General features: G+C 47.5%; 1 protein-coding gene across 1 annotated transcript; it reads right to left on the bottom strand.

Moving 5' to 3' along the window:
* Positions 1-7,027: 7,027 nt before the first annotated feature.
* Positions 7,028-15,247, bottom strand: LOC111148568 (NPC intracellular cholesterol transporter 2). Its single transcript, XM_022505238.1, has 4 exons — positions 15,064-15,247; positions 11,505-11,612; positions 10,212-10,384; positions 7,028-7,843 (listed from the first exon to the last, which is right to left on the bottom strand). Exons 1-4 carry the CDS (start codon positions 15,143-15,145, stop codon positions 7,757-7,759), a joined length of 450 nt encoding a protein of 149 aa, XP_022360946.1. The 5' UTR covers positions 15,146-15,247; the 3' UTR covers positions 7,028-7,756.
* Positions 15,248-15,408: the final 161 nt, after the last annotated feature.

The following is a 15,408-nucleotide window of genomic DNA, read 5'->3' as shown; positions in this document are numbered from 1 at the left end:
TATTAAAGGTATTAATACCTTTGAGGTATTAATGCTTCTCAGATGCCGTCACTGAACTACTGCTAACGTCACGAATGTCTTCAAAATCTCATGCGTTTTATAATCGTAAGAAATTTATATTCAGTATTGGTTTCAATATAAAATGATCCTCCTCCTCCCCAATCCCACACTTATCAAAGTCTAGTTATAACGGAAGCAGTAGGAAAATGGGGCAGTAATTCTGTCTTTTGTACCTCGGCATGTTCTATTATACCCAGGGTACACAAAGCACCCCCTGAGAATCAAGGTGATGGACACTCAGTACCAGTTTATTAATTCTCCCTCCATTCTAGGTCACCTCCCGGGTCTGACCTTGTTAGGTGGTTCCAGTCTCCATTTTTCCTCCTTTGGCCCCCCATTTCTACAAGCTTGGAGCCTCTTAGTTCTGGGCCATCCCATCCCGAACTTGCTTTCTTTTTGTGCCTCTTTCATGGGAGGCTTCCTATTGGGTTCTGGTCCCTAGGCTAGTGTGTTTGTATATTTGCTATTTGGTTTAGGTTTTGGGACACTCAACCAAATTTATGCCCGAGGCAGAAAGTGGCTAAAAAGCCATTTATCATTCCATTAATTCATTCAAAAAATATTTATTCGCCACCTGCTCCTTGGACTGAGAGCTCTTTCAGACACTGGGATTATGGTGATGAGCAAACTAAAAATATTCTCTGCCCCAGAGGGACAGATATTTAATTAAAGAAGTGAAGAATTACAGTATGTAATTCTGAATTGTGCCATGAGGGGAGAGAGCCCAGGGCTCTGGGGATGGAGAGCAAAGCCCTTGATCTGATCTGGGGGAGGTGGTCCGGGAAGGCTTTCCTTCCGGAAATGGAGAGGATGAGCAGGGGTTTCTATCTGAATGCTAACCAAGTGGGAGGAACATTCGGGGCAGGGGGACCAGCCTGTGTAAGAATCCTGTGACTGAGGGAAGGGAGCACAGCTGGTGTGAGGAACTGAAAGGAGACCAGTGTGGCCGGAGTGGGTACCGAAAGGAGAAGTGGGTCAGATAGGTTGGGGAGTGGTGACCAGAGTTCTAAAATACTGGGTGCATGGTCAGAATATAACCAAATGTGTTTACTTAGTTCCAAGGTCAATGAAGTAGGAGGAAATTTAAGTAAAAACAAATTAACCAGCAGTTCACAAGGAGGTCAATTCACTGCAATAAATATTCCCCCCAGTCTCAGAAGACGAAGGGTGAGGCCATGTTTGTTGAATGAATGAGAGAAGGATGGCTGAGGGATGACCAAAGGTCAAAGTGCTTCCGGCCTGGCTCCCAACCAAATTGCCCCCATGGCTCTTCCTTCTGGTTGCCATGGCATTCCGCCCTGTGACTGGCACTGTGCCACTGTATCTGTGATGGTTGGCTGCTTGCCTCTCCCACAGACTCAGAGCTTCTTGAAGGCAGGGACCTTGCCTTACTCTTTCTTTTGTCCCCAGGGCCAATCACCGTGCCAGGCATAAAACTGGGGCTCAGAAAGTGTTGGCTGAGGGACAGCACGCTGTCCTGTCCCTGTAAACTCAACCAGACTACGTGGTGATCAGGGTGACGGAGTGAGAGGTTGCCTAAGCCTTCTATGCCCTCAGGACTAAGCAAACATTATGGGAGAGCCAACTGCATTAAACATTTGTTTGGTGGCCAAATCTTAAACTTGTTCTTATAGTGATCAAATCCAGGTCCTTGTGTTTCTTGTGGGTTTTTCTGTGGGTGTGTCGAGCTCATCCTTCGGCAGGAAAATCCAAAGGATGAATCGCTGGTCCTCTCCATGAGCCTATGATATTATTCTGAGTATGAGTAACTTTTGTATTTCCAAGCTACCGTGTGCACACCCATCATTTTCTTTTGTTCCTGTACCACCTCTATGAGATATTCAACTAAAAAAGGCTAAATGATTCATCCAAGGTCACATGGCAAAGAGGCTTTTCTCCTGTATTCATTCCCGCTGCCTTATTCCCTACCCCAGCACTTTGCTTGACCCACCTTGAGAGAAGATGGTTCTCAGCAGCCATGGTCTGGGAGATGCTCTGTTAGCTGTTTGGGCCTTGTTCCTCTGAGCAAGCAAGGGCAAGCTCTGGTGGGAAGCCAAGGGGAGGGGGTGGGATCCTGCCAGAGGCTGCCGGGATTTAGCCTCTACCAGAGAAGGGAGAGAGCTGGATAAGCCAGATCAGCTTTCTCTTGCCCTTCCAGAAGCAAGCTGATACAATGTGCAGCTACAGAGCCATGACCATGACCCAGACAGGAGCCAGGAGCAGTCAGGAGGTTTGCTGAACTGAACTGAAGACAGACAGAAGCCAGACAGCAAGGGAAAGCCACTTCCTCCTGAACCCAGGGCCAGGGAGCCTGCAGCCTGAGAAAAGCTAGTGTTGTCAGTGAGTCTTGATGCACGTGACAGAGGCTTCTACAAGATGTGAGCCAGAGTCCTGGAGTCTGGAGTGACCCACCCAGGATGGGGCCCTGTTGTGCCTTCTTCAGGAGAATGCCATCAAATCAACCGTTCCTCTTCCCCATTCTTCCCCATTTGTAGACCAAAGCCATGATAGAACTAAATGGTCAGATGCAAAATGAAAGAATCATGACGTTATCCTGTATTAAAAAAATTCACTAAAAGACAGCTGAGTGCTGAGTTTGGGGCATTTACTGAAAAGTGAAAGGGCAGTCCCTGTTCTCAAGATGTTTACAGTTTAGTTAGGAAGGTAAACTGACAGATGAAAATTATACTTGAAAAAGAATGTGGTTAAGCGTCCTAAAGAGAGAGGATTAGAGTCTGCCTTAATGAAGCCAAACCACAGGGAGGACCAGCGGAGGGGACATTCGTCTTGAATGGCACCTGGAATTAAATTTGGAAGACAAATCCATGGCAAATGCCTAGGATTCTAGGCCATTGAGCAGTTTCCATGGCTGCAACCTTCTTTTCTGATCTGGGAGGATAATAATAATCAGGTACTTATTAGGGATGGGCACTGCACGAGCCCTTTGCAGACACCACCTCAGGTCATCAGCAGAACGGCTCCGAGACGGGTATTCTTAGCCTACTTTACAGCTGTGGAAAGGGAGGCCTTCAGAGGTTAAATAACTTACCAAAGTCAGTCAACGGGGAAGAGTTGGAGGTGGGGTATAAACTCAGCTTGGATGTACAATTTTAAATGTTACAGAAATCTGTAGACAACTATGTTCCCAAAGTGAAAATCTCCTCACAGATCCTGGGGGAAATGCTTGGTTGTCCCTTGGAGCAGTGCACGTGCTGGGTGGCCTCTCTCTCTCTCTCTCTCTCTCTCCCTCTCTGGTGCCAGCCTCCTAGACTCGAAAGCTCCCTGGGAGGGACTGAGACCAATAGCTCCAGGCAGAAGGCAAGATTAGGAGAAAAAAATAATCAAGACCAGGCATCTCGGAGTTCTGGAGAAGCAGAGGAAAGTCCCCTGGGCGAAATACGTCTGAGATGTCTTCTAAGTCAAATGTCGTGGTCCTAGTCTCAGTCCCTAGCTTCTCTGGACTCTAGGGAGGTTCCTCACTCTCACGGGTATGATTAGAGACTAGCCCAATCCTTTCAATTTATATACCACATGTTACCAGGAGTTACTGGCAGAGCCCCTGGGCTGTTTTCTCTTTGTCTCCGAATGGGTCATCTTAGTGCCAACACCGTCAGTAATTTCCCTCAATTGCAAAACTCAAAAAATCTTAACGACTGTTGTGTACATCCTCTGAGACTGTCAAGCCTCGTTTCTCCTATTCTGTTCCATCTGCGGTACCTTCTGCGGTAGAGGCCTGCGGGGGTGGGTTGGGGGCAGAGAGCAGAGCGGTGCGTTTCTCAGGTGCTGACATCAGACGCTGCTCTTGCTGGCCGACCATCTGCTTCCTCGCTGGAACCCCCGGCACCCCTGTCACAGTCAAGGCCAGCAGCCATCCATTTTGTCTGTCAGGCTCCTTATCGGCCTGGCCCACCGGCAGCCAGAGCTAAGCTCCTTTCACCTGCTGGCTGCTCATCTGGGACATGGGAGGCATGAAGAAGGGCCTGCCATGCAGCGAGGAGCCAAGACCTTCCCTGCCAGAGGCCCTGCAGATGAGGGTCATGCTAGGTCCGCCCCAAGGTCTCATGCCCTTCCTCTCCTCTTGGGGTAGCGACCACCTGTGCTCTGTGGCTACCAGGGGGAGACTCACAGAGAACAGGTGGGGAGGCCTGCATAAAGTGTGCGAAGTCACTGCTTTTCTGTCCCGATGGTGAGGAGCTGGCCAGCCTCACTCACTTTCCTCCTCTTCTTCCCGCACCTTCTAACCCTCTGCAGCCCCGTCTCCTAGGCTCCACCCTCTCCCGTGCCAGCCACTCCTTTTTAGGAACCAAACCCCTGGTTTGGAGAGCATGGTAGGTTCCCATAGCAATGGGCCTTTTAGCTGTTCCCATGGCAACCAACACCCAGACCGTTTAGTTGCTAGTCAACTGACAGCTGTAAGTGAATAGGCTTCAGTTTGGAATCTGAGGGATGGGCCAGGGGATTCTCCTCACAGAAAAAGACACAATCACCCAAAATGACTCAACTCTTCTAAGGACGCTGTTAGGCAGTATCTGTGGAGAGCCAGTGCCACCTTCTACCTCAGGTCACACAACAGTGCCCCTCCCATTCCCAACACACACACACACATACACTCAACGGAATACCCCAGGCTTTTAAATCTTCCAAGCTCCGTTTCCAGTTGTCTCCTTCCACAGGGCCCTTGGGAGAAACACTTGTTCAAGATGACGGTCACCTCAGTGACGTATCTCGCACATAACCCTTTCCTGTGTCAGTGCTCTTCCTGTCTACCATGACCTTGACCTCATACCAACCATTTCACTCCCCAGACTTCCAACTGTGTTGTTTATTAAATAATTATCCTCAGTAAGCAACCCAGTCATTTCGGCAATATTTGCTTTTTGGATTCTCAGACACGAATGGCTAATCCTAGATCATCTTCCCCTGGCCTGGACCTCACCTGGGTCAAGCCATTTTTCCTACATCCGTGGGTTTTCTCAGAGAACGGACTTAAATCAGCCTTTGCAAGGCATGATTAAGATCAATCTTGTTTCTTTTTTAAAAAAAAATCAACTAAGATTTCAAAACCAAACGTACAAGCTTGGAAATTACTCCATGCTTATTGCTTTTCATTACCTCAAGATCTATCCAAATGTCAGCCCTCCCACCTAACCCTCTCCCAAACTGGAGATACTAGATATCAGGATCCTGTAACTCTGTGAGCATGCTTTTTTAATGACCGGAGTCTGGGATTATTCTGGCCTGGAATTCATGCAAGAGAGGAGCTGGTCTGAGCCTCCACAGCTTGCTCAGTGGACTAGAAAAGTATGAGACCATCATTGGAAAGAGCGTGACCTTTTTTAGGTGGCCCAAGGTTCAGTGCTTCTCAATGCTTTAATGACTCAGGGGGCGCTTATGAACCGTCTGTACAGAAGACGACCTTTCAAACTAATCCCCCCACGGGAGCACTCCCCAGCTCACAGGGCAGGCTCCGTGTAGCCTCACAGTGGCTGGTAAACAGTTCATAAGCTGTTGCATCACCTTCCTGCTCTGCCTGAAGGATGGGCGCTAGCTGCGCTTTTTTCCTTGTCTTCTTTTAGTATGTGCGGGCACGAGTATGGAATCAGGGTGGGCCGCTGTGAGCTTCGAGTGTGCTCGGTGACAGAAGCAGTGTTCTGGGAGCAGGGAGAGAGCAGGCACACATGAGAACTGAGCTTTTCCAGGCATCTCAGTAAGTTCCATGCAGAGGAAGGGCTCATTTTTTTGGAGGTGATCTATCAGCGCACATCTGATTGAACCTTCGGATTTTCCTGCTGCTTCTAGGTGAGGAACAAGATCTACCTCCTAGAATCATTGCTAACATCTACCAAGTGTGCACCATGGGCGGGGGGAGGGGTGCATTCTAAGTGTTTTCCATGAATAAACCCGTTTAGGCGCTGTAGCCCTGAAGTTCATTATACCTATTTAACAGATAAGGCAACAGAAGCACAGAGAGGTTAAGGGATTTGCGGACTGCCCTGGTAGTCCTATGAATTGGTGAAGCCAGGATCCAACTACCAGCTGTCTGAAGCCAGAACCCACAGCAGTTACCTACCTCCGGAGTTGTCTGAGGCTGACAGACCTAGGGCCCATCACGGCAACACCCATGAGTGGGCTGACTCCCTAGACACAACTTGAGAGGATATACCAAGTGTCTCAGCTAAAGAAGACAGTGGTTGAAAGGTTCTGGGAATTAACTAGTAAGTCTTGGCTGCTGCTAATTTTATTCCTGATCTATGCCTGTCCCCTGGTGGTTTTCCTGGGAAACTCACAAGCCAAGGAAATCCAAGGTTCTAGCGAAGTTAGTGGGATGAAATGAACTGGACGACGTGACTTACTTGCTGTCTAGGCACCCCAATCTAAAAGGGATGGCCTTTCAAGGTCCACATTCCCCAACTCACTCATGAATAGGGCTGTCGCACCTGTGACTGCTAAAAGGTGATGGACAGTACACCGATTAAAACAGGCAGTGAAATACACGCCCCATGATTATACTTGCACTTCAAAAGCAAGAAACGCCAAGATTTCATTAACTTGGCCGTTATCTGCCACAACTGCCCCTTTCATTTTTAAGCTTCTAGACTTTCCTCACGGTTATGGCTCCCAAAAGACTACTATGCTTCGCGCCAACCTGCAACCTCTTGCTCGCTGCTCCCCACCCCCCCACTGAGTTCCCTTGACCTTTCACATGTTATCATTGAACTAGGTGGTGTTTGCTTTCACTGCTTCTCTCAAGCACATCTGGTGGTGTCAAGAGTGTGCAAAATAAAGCAAAACTATCATGTCGTTTTGTATAAAACAGATAGGCAAAGTCTAATTGGGCGAAGAGGGAAGAAAGGGCAGTGACTGGATGTGTCCTGTCTTTACTGCACTGTGGGACCATGGGACCGGGTGTCCGCCTTCCACAGATCTGGGGGAAAACACTGAAAGAAGCAGACGACCACCACCAACATGCAGAAGACAAGCCTGCCAAGTTTTATTTACTTCAAAAGGACATTTCCAGGGGCATCAGGAAGCCACAAGTTAGTGTTGTTAAAAAAAAAAAAAAAAAATCAAACATCTGCTATCAAGTGCTGCATTTAATGAAAACCACCTAAGACAGAAAAGGAGACAGGAGATCACCATAGAGGACTGGCTGCTCAGAGGGGAGTTTCTGTGGCAGAGCACCTCCCCTCCACTGAGAGAGGATGGGCACCGCCGGACAGCAAGTCACTGTCGTCCAGGGGCGGAGTTGAGGCGCTGGCCCAATGCGCTGAACTCAAGGAGGCACTTGGAGTCGAGGAACCTGAAGATGTGATATCCCAGGAGGTGGGAGAGGTCTGGAGCCCACCCTCTGCTGCCAGGGCCCATAACCCGAGGGCAAGTTATCCAACAGCCCTACACAGCCTCACTCGGGTCCTGACTGCTGGACCCTCCTTCTCCCAACAGCAAAAAACACGGAAGACAATTCAAGCCATGCCTATCCCCCTCCTTCTCTCATTTCTCCCCTACCCCTTCACAAAAGACACTACAAGGGCAATAGTTCAGAACTCTCAGGAAAGGGGGTCTGGAACCCTTTGGAGGCTGAGAGGCATAACACAGTGGTGTGGAAATTCCTTTCATCTTATGGCACTGATCTAGGTTAGACTGGATTTCTCTTGTGCTCTCTCAGCCCCTGATGGACATACTGGCAGCAGCAGGTCTAGCCTTCGATCTGCACTGGGATTTCCCAGCAGAAGAGATGCTGGCCTTTGTCGCCCAGGAGCTCCCATTGCACCACCAGTTTGATCTGGAGAAAGAGAAAAAGAATTAGGAAAAATGAAAGCAGGACCTCGCCTCAATCCGGAACAGGTTTAACTATGACTCCTAGTAACAAACTGCCTAATTCCTCAGCTCTCTCTTCTTGAATCACGCCATCAGGAGGGCTGCCTGGGATGTGGGCGCGGCCGGTGCACCTGAGCTCACACGAGCAAACCAAGTCCCACATGTGATATGGTGTGAGTGGCGCTACACGCTCACCTCACTGACTCGTGGGATCTAATTCCGAAAGCGCTCTTGTCCCTCTGAGATGAACGGTACATGACGAAGCCTTGCACGGGAGGTAATTTTACATTTAAACAATTTCTTATAGATTTGGCAATCCAATCCAGCTCTTTCCAAGCATAACCAATTAGGAGCAGAGAGCAGAATGTCCAATTCGTAGGCATAACAAAATACCTTGTTACTAGTACTGAAGATATCAACACACAAAGGATGTCTGAAGAGGTTTAGGACTGTATGAATAATTTCTGGAACAGTAACGCTTTGTAGCAAAATAGCTTCAGTTATATCTTGAACTTTTTTTTTTTTTTAATAACAACACCTCATTAGAAATCTCTGTTTTGATTTGTTATAGTATGGATTGCCCCTTCTAATTTTTCTTTTTAAAGATTTTATTTATTTGACAGAAAGAGATCACAAGTAGGCAGAGAGAGAGGAGAAGGGAAGCAGGCTCCCCAATGAGCAGAGAGCCCGATGTGGGGCTTGATCCCAGGACCCTGGGATCATGACCTGCGCCGAAGGCAGAGGCTTTAACCCACTAAGCCACCCAGATGCCCCTGCCCTTTCTAATTCTTAATAAATCTCTGATAATTTTCCAGTCCTTTCTTATGTAGATAATTGCTTACCTGTTATTAGTTACTACCTCTAATTTGTACGTTTCTTAACAATACACGAGTGACCGGGAAACCTGGCTTCTGGAAACTTGTAAGTTTTTCAAGACTAGAACACATTAACTACTGTTTCACTTAATGCCTAAATTAACATAGCTTAAGCCTTTTTTCAAATGAAATGTTATTCACTTAACAATAACTACCATATACAAAATGCCTATGAGGTGGCAGGCCCTAATCAGACACTCCATGTAAGGGACCAGAGACTCGGAAATGCCAATGATTTTATGGATACTCCGCAAATGAATCTACAAACCTGTTCTTGACCTGTAGGGTCTCTGACATTCCTCAAACACAGATACCCGCTATTAGAGTCTCTTTGCAATGCTCTTCAATGACTTGCCACTCCTAAAAAATAAACGGCCAGGCTGCTGCTGGCTTCTCCTTGATTTCCTTTCCAAAAAAAAAAAAAAAATGCAGCTCGTTTTCCTTTATGGAAAACAGGAATCCCTTTACTTCCTCATTCTTATCAGGATTCCTTTTTTTTTTTTTTTTTTGGTGAGTAAAGCCATAGAAGTTTAGTAAGGGAAGATAGAGGAAAAGCTCTCAAGAGTGAGAGGGGTCCTGACAGGGCTGCCCATCAGGATTCCTATCCTTAACACACGCCCATTCCAACAGGTTCTGCCTCACCAGTGTCTGGAAGGAAAAGCAGCAGGTATAGCAGGGTGAATCAGAGGGCAAGGCAGGGGCTGGAGACCGACGCAGGGGAGAAAGAAGTGTGTGGAGAGTGACCTTTCTATTATAGAGCTGGGAGACTACTGTTCTCTTAAGAGATTAATGGAGAAACCAAGATTTTTTGATAACTCAGCATCTTGAACTATTTGGTATCTGCCTACAATCTTTTTTTTTTTTTTAAGAGTTTATTTATTTATTTAACTGAAAAACAGAGATCACAAGCAGGCAGAGAAGAAGGGGGAAGCAGGCTCCCTGCTGAGCAGAGAGCCCAATGCAGAGCTCGATCCCAGGACCCCGAGATCGTGACCTGAGCCGAAGGCAGAGGCTTTAACCCACTGAGCCACCCAGGCACCTCTGCGTATAATCTTTTAACAGTGCCTAGGTTTTGGGGGTCACAAGGCCTGGCTCTAGATCGAGATGTAATGTTTCTGAGCAGAGTAGACTCTGTTCCTACTGCTTAACACTGGAGGATCAAATTTCTTCACTCATAAAGCAGACGTAATATTGCTCAGTGAAGTGTGGTCAGGGGGATGGAGGGAGACATTGTGTATCAAAATGGCGTCAGGAGGCGACAAAGAACAGAGGGCCGTGGTGAAGAGGATCTGCCTTACCTCAGGATTCCTAACACTCCCACTCATCTCCTCAACCCCCGAGCTTCTGTGCTTCATCACAGACAGATGAAGGACCCCGACCCCAATCTTCTCTTCCTCTCCCCTCAGAGTTCTCATCTAGTCACAGGCCTTCGGCATCCCGAACGACAAGGTCACTTACGGAGGGGTACTCATTCTTCACGGGCAGTTTATTCAGGTAGCTGTAGGTCTTGTCTTTTTGGATGGGGCAGTTGATTCCACTCTTACAACCATCAGCCTCAGGAATGGGAAAGGGAACAGGGACGCCCAACACGATGCCATGCACCACAGCTTTGCTACTTTGAGACAGAATATCTAAGAGAAACAAAAGAGAATTAGATAGTAAAGGGAACAGCTTATTTCAAAACCCTAAGGAAAAAATTAAGATATGGTCCCAAGCAACGGCACTGCGAGGAGAACAAATCATCAAGTCTGTATTTCTTCATTCCTAGAGTCTATTTCTCTTTGTAGTTATGCCTAATACCTCTGTGAATGCTACAGACTAAGTATTCACTCTAAAAACAAAACAAAAAAAGCAACCAAGACGGTTGTTTTCTTTGCTCTCACTCCCACCTTGCTCTTAATGGTCTTTCAGTTTCTTGGGGGAATCAGAGCTACGTAAATAACCTTATCCAACAAAGTCACAGAGTTTTTTGGCAGTAAACTTTGTTAATTATATCAGCTTCTGTCAAGTGTACAGGGTATCTTATGGAGTTTTAGAAGACTGATCTCTGGATTCTCAAATGCCCTGCCCGCAGGATTCCATTAGAAAATTAAGAACAAAATGGAAAGGGAGCTCTACAGAAATGCCATGGGCTGTAACAGGAAGAGAGAACCCTTTAGAAACTGGCTAAGATTAGAAAGAAGAGGTGTATTTCTTGCTTTCCCTCTAACCTCCATATCATAAGATGGGCAGGTAGAAGGAATAAATACAATAAAATTAGGGCAACTAACTAGCTGTTAGGTTATCCTGGAGATCCAGAGTACTGGCTCTGTTTCTCTCTTTCTTTCTTTCTGGGTTGGGGATTACTCTTGTTTACAAAGCACGTTTTTGGTTTGGGACAATAGAGGGGGCCAAGGTAACATCCAGGAGAGAAAACAACTCTAGGATTTAGAGCTGTCTTTAGGCTTAAGAACAGAAGATGACAGGATCGTTGAGATTTCTTATTAGGCTGTCCCATCTAGTTCGACAGGATAGAAAGTGAGGAAAGGATTCAAAGTAGATGCCCTTTCTAGAAATGAAGCTCAAGATATTTTTTCTTGGGTCCCCAGCGAATTCCCTTAGGAAGGTAGGTCTGAGCTTTGCATAGGCAGGAAGGGAGGTCACGGACGTCCTGACTGCAATGCCTCCGCCCCACATCCCCACGTTTATTCCAATACTTGAGACTTGTTAGGCTTTAAGATGAACTTGAAGGCAACAGCCACTTTTACTCACTACTGGTGAAGGTGACATTGACACTGTAAGACTGGCCTTTGTGCAGTTTGCAGGGCTGGGTGGGGCATGGGTTCACATTCAGTTCCTTTATAACGCCAACCCCAGAACCTGTTAAACAAAAAGAAAAAATGAATTGGAATAGGAGGGAAAATAAACCACCTATGCTGTCCCCTACTTAATGGGAATGTGCCCTGCTCTCCAGGAAACTCTTCATATTTGATGGCTGAAGGGGAATGAAGAAAATCGGGTAAGTATAAAAAGGCAGCCGCCCTGCTCTGTATCTTCTTGGGAGGGCTACACCAGGGAAAGTCATCCCCACCCCTCCTTCCATTCCCATTCAGGATTTATTTTTTAAATTTTTTTAGAAAAGATTTTATTTATTTATTTGACACAGAGAGAGAGAGAGAGAGACAGCGAGAAAGGGAACACAAGCAGGGGGAGGGAGAGAGGGAGGAGCAGGATTCCCACTGAGCAGGGCTATGCGGGGCTCTATAGGGGCTCCATCGCAGGAACCCGAGCCCAAGGCAGATGCTTAACGACTGAACCACCCAGAATTTAAAGCAGCATACTTATGGCACAAGTGATGGCTCAGGGCTCAGGGCTGCCATAGAGACTGGCTGCTCCTGAACTAGCCCCCCACCCATGTTCTTCCGATCCTGTCCTGGTTTCGCTCCAAACTGGTGGTCACCGAGCTTTGTATACCCCTACCAGTAAAAGCAATCTTAAGAACGCATATGCAGTATACAAGCGTATACTCCACTTCGGAAACACGCGTTCTTCAAAATTAAGTGTTTCTGGGACACACTGTGTGTCTCTGCAGTCTAAACAAAGGCAAAAGTGCTATTTGTTCCCAATAAATCCTTGCCCTAAACAGGTTCAGTAAAATCTTTCAAAATCCCACTGTCTGATCCAGGCCCCTGAAACTGGACAGCTGAATGGAGAGAAAGCAAGCAAACTGCCTGTTAACACCATCTACACCAAGGAAAGCTTTTTTGTTTTTTTTTTAAAGAGATTTTGTTTGCCAGAGAGAGAGAGAGAGAGAGAGAGAGCACATACAACCACGGGGAAAGGCAGGCAGGCAGAGGAAGAGGGAGAAACAGGCTCCCTGCTGAGGCTCCATTCCCAGGACCCTGGGATCAAGACCCAAGCTGAAGGCAGATGCCCAACCAACCGTGCCAGCCAGGCGCCACCGAAACACCCTCCCCCTCCCACCCCTGCCAGGAAAGCTTAAGCTCTGCCATTCAGCCATCAATGCTGAGAGATAGGCTCTGGGACTGACACCTGGGTTTGCAATCTCACAGGCTCCAGGACTTACTGCAAAACTTCAAAACAAGATACTTCACCCCTCTGGGGGAAAGTTAACAGTGACTGCCTCATAGGGTAAGTGAGCTAACACACTTAGAGCTCTTAGGTAAGTGTTTGCAACATAGGAGCGCTATGTAGGTGTTCATTTTATTACCATCTCATTGGGATTTGGTCCTCGAATTTAATCTAGAATAGCTGCTCCTGGGTGGGTTAGCAAGTTCCTTTTTGACACAAAAGGTGGGCCTCTCCTTTGCAGTCACCAGGTTTGCTCAGCCCATCGGATATGAAAAGAGAAGCTCATGTTGAAAGTCTTGGCCTTCTCAGCCTGTGCCTGCTCTTGGCTGGGACAGTTTCATCGAACTGACCAACACTGTTCCAGGGAGGTCTGTAAATAATAACCTGCCGTCCCTCATCCCCAGCTTGCTTCTCCATCATGAGCAAAGTTCTCAAAATACACCTGCAAGAACTCTCTTCTGCAAGCACTATCTTCCGCTCACTGTGTCCTCCTATCTTCTACAGACAGGAAAACAGATATCCGGAACTTGAATCAACAACCTATTGAAGATCAGTGCTTATGCTAGAGCTTTCAACGTCCACTTCTATCTGCTTCTTTCCAGACTGGGTCACGTGTTCTAGGAGGACCCGAGGAAAGGGCCTTACTTGGAGCTCCTTCATCCACTTTTACTGACAAGAGGTGCTTGGACTTGCAATGTCCACAGAACAAACTCCTCAGTCCTAATTGGCAAAAATAGCAAAGCCAGTTTGCTTGGCCGCATTGCTTACTTGAGGAAATACCACTCCAGGGGGAAGGGTCAGTGGTAAAGCAGCACTTGAAAACGCTTTGATGTGGGCACTGACGTTTTTACACTGTTATTTCCCAATTCAGAAGTCAATTGAAAATCTGTAACTGAAACCATCCTTTCCTTTAGAAGTTCTTGCCATAGGTGTACAGCTGCTTTTTTCAAATGAGAACAGTATCTGGATTTGGTTCCCGTAGATGTTGTTCTTAATGTTAATTTAATGTTACCACTGAAACCCAAAGTGGTTCACAAACACCCACTAATTTCCTATAGCTTACTAGCTGTAAGAACTTGGTAAGTTACTCCATGTGCCTGATTCCTCATCTGTAAAACAGATCCTGAGGGCGGAATGAGTTAATAAAGTTAATATAACATCTTCATCCAAATTTGGCCACTAAGTTTAATGGAGGGAAAGGCAGTAATTTGAGGCGATAACAGCATCTTTCAAGTGCCAGTAGTTCCGTGGAACAGCATTTGTTAAGTATTAAGAGGTCTGCAGTCTTTACTCTTTAATCAATCCTGTCCCCTAGCCCAACTTTGTTTTTGTTTCAACATAAATTTTGATGATATAGTGGAGATTATCTATTCCCTCATTTACTTTTTCAACACATATTTACTGAGCAGTTTCTATTACCTGGGCACTGGATATAAAGGATCAAACTTATTCTCGTTCCCACTCTGCTGGGTGACTTTGGGTAAGTTACCCAACATCTCTGGAGTTCAAGAATTGACTCCAGGATCTCCAAGCTTCCTTCCAGCTCACAGAGTCTATAAAATGTCTTCTTTCACTTATCATCCCACCTTTTCACTTCTGGAAAGTTCTGCTCGAACAAATAATTCCATAGACTTGACTCACTATTTAGTACCCGCCCCTCCCCCCTTGTATTTCCCCAAAAAGATCCCTACCACAGAGACAAGAGTGGGTTATGTGTCACAAGCTGTGACCAGCAACACGAGTTTTACGTACAGGAGGAAACAGTGATTAAGAACCACAAAATTATATAGCCCAAGGGAAGCGGCAATGGAGTAAATCATGAAAAGGAGAATTGGCTTTTGACTTGTCAGCAAAAGGGAAATTAAAAATAAAAGCAAGCGGCGTGGGGAGGGAGAGGTCATCCAAGATACGAGGCGGACAAAAAGTTCTGCGCCCCACCGCTCACGCCCCGCGTAGCACTGGGATCTCTTGTGGTTTGCCCTACAAACTTTAGGAAACTTCAGCAAAAGGCCCAGCTCCAGGTAATGTTCAGGGACCCCAACCACGCGTCTCAGGAAAGAGACAAAGTTGTCTGCCGTTGGGTTTCGCCACCCGCAGCTTCTCCCAGACCCCGGCCCACTCCAGCGGCTGAGCCTGACCGCCCACGGGACCCGCCCAACCTAGCCGGGGGGTCTCGGCGCGGGGTTCCCGAGGGGGCTGCTGCAGAGGGCGCGGGAATCTCGGGCAGGTTGGGGCTCACCGCAGTCCTTGAAATGCACCGGCTCCGCCAGGGCGGAGGCACCGAGCGCCAGGAACAGGAACGCGGCGACCAAGAAACGCATCGCAGCTAAACAGGTTCCAAGCGCGAGGAAGGAAGAGGGGATCGTTCCAGTCACAAGATAAACCTGCCGGGGCGGGCCGGGGGAGGAGCCTGGTCAGGCCACTCATCACCAGCATCTACGGCGGGCCCTGCCCGCGCCCCGCCTCCCCGCCCGGAGAGCCAAGCTTGCCTCGGTCCCGCCCAGACGCCAGCTATCTCCGCCCATCTGGTCCCTCGGCGGCTCCGCAGGCTTGGATCCGCCTCCGCCCCGCCGCCTCCTCGCAC

Source organism: Enhydra lutris, unplaced genomic scaffold (assembly GCF_002288905.1).
Source record: "Enhydra lutris kenyoni isolate GAN:26980312 unplaced genomic scaffold, ASM228890v2 scaffoldscaffold20, whole genome shotgun sequence".
Taxonomy (NCBI): domain Eukaryota; kingdom Metazoa; phylum Chordata; class Mammalia; order Carnivora; family Mustelidae; genus Enhydra; species Enhydra lutris.
This window is presented reverse-complemented; position numbering and strand designations above follow the sequence as displayed.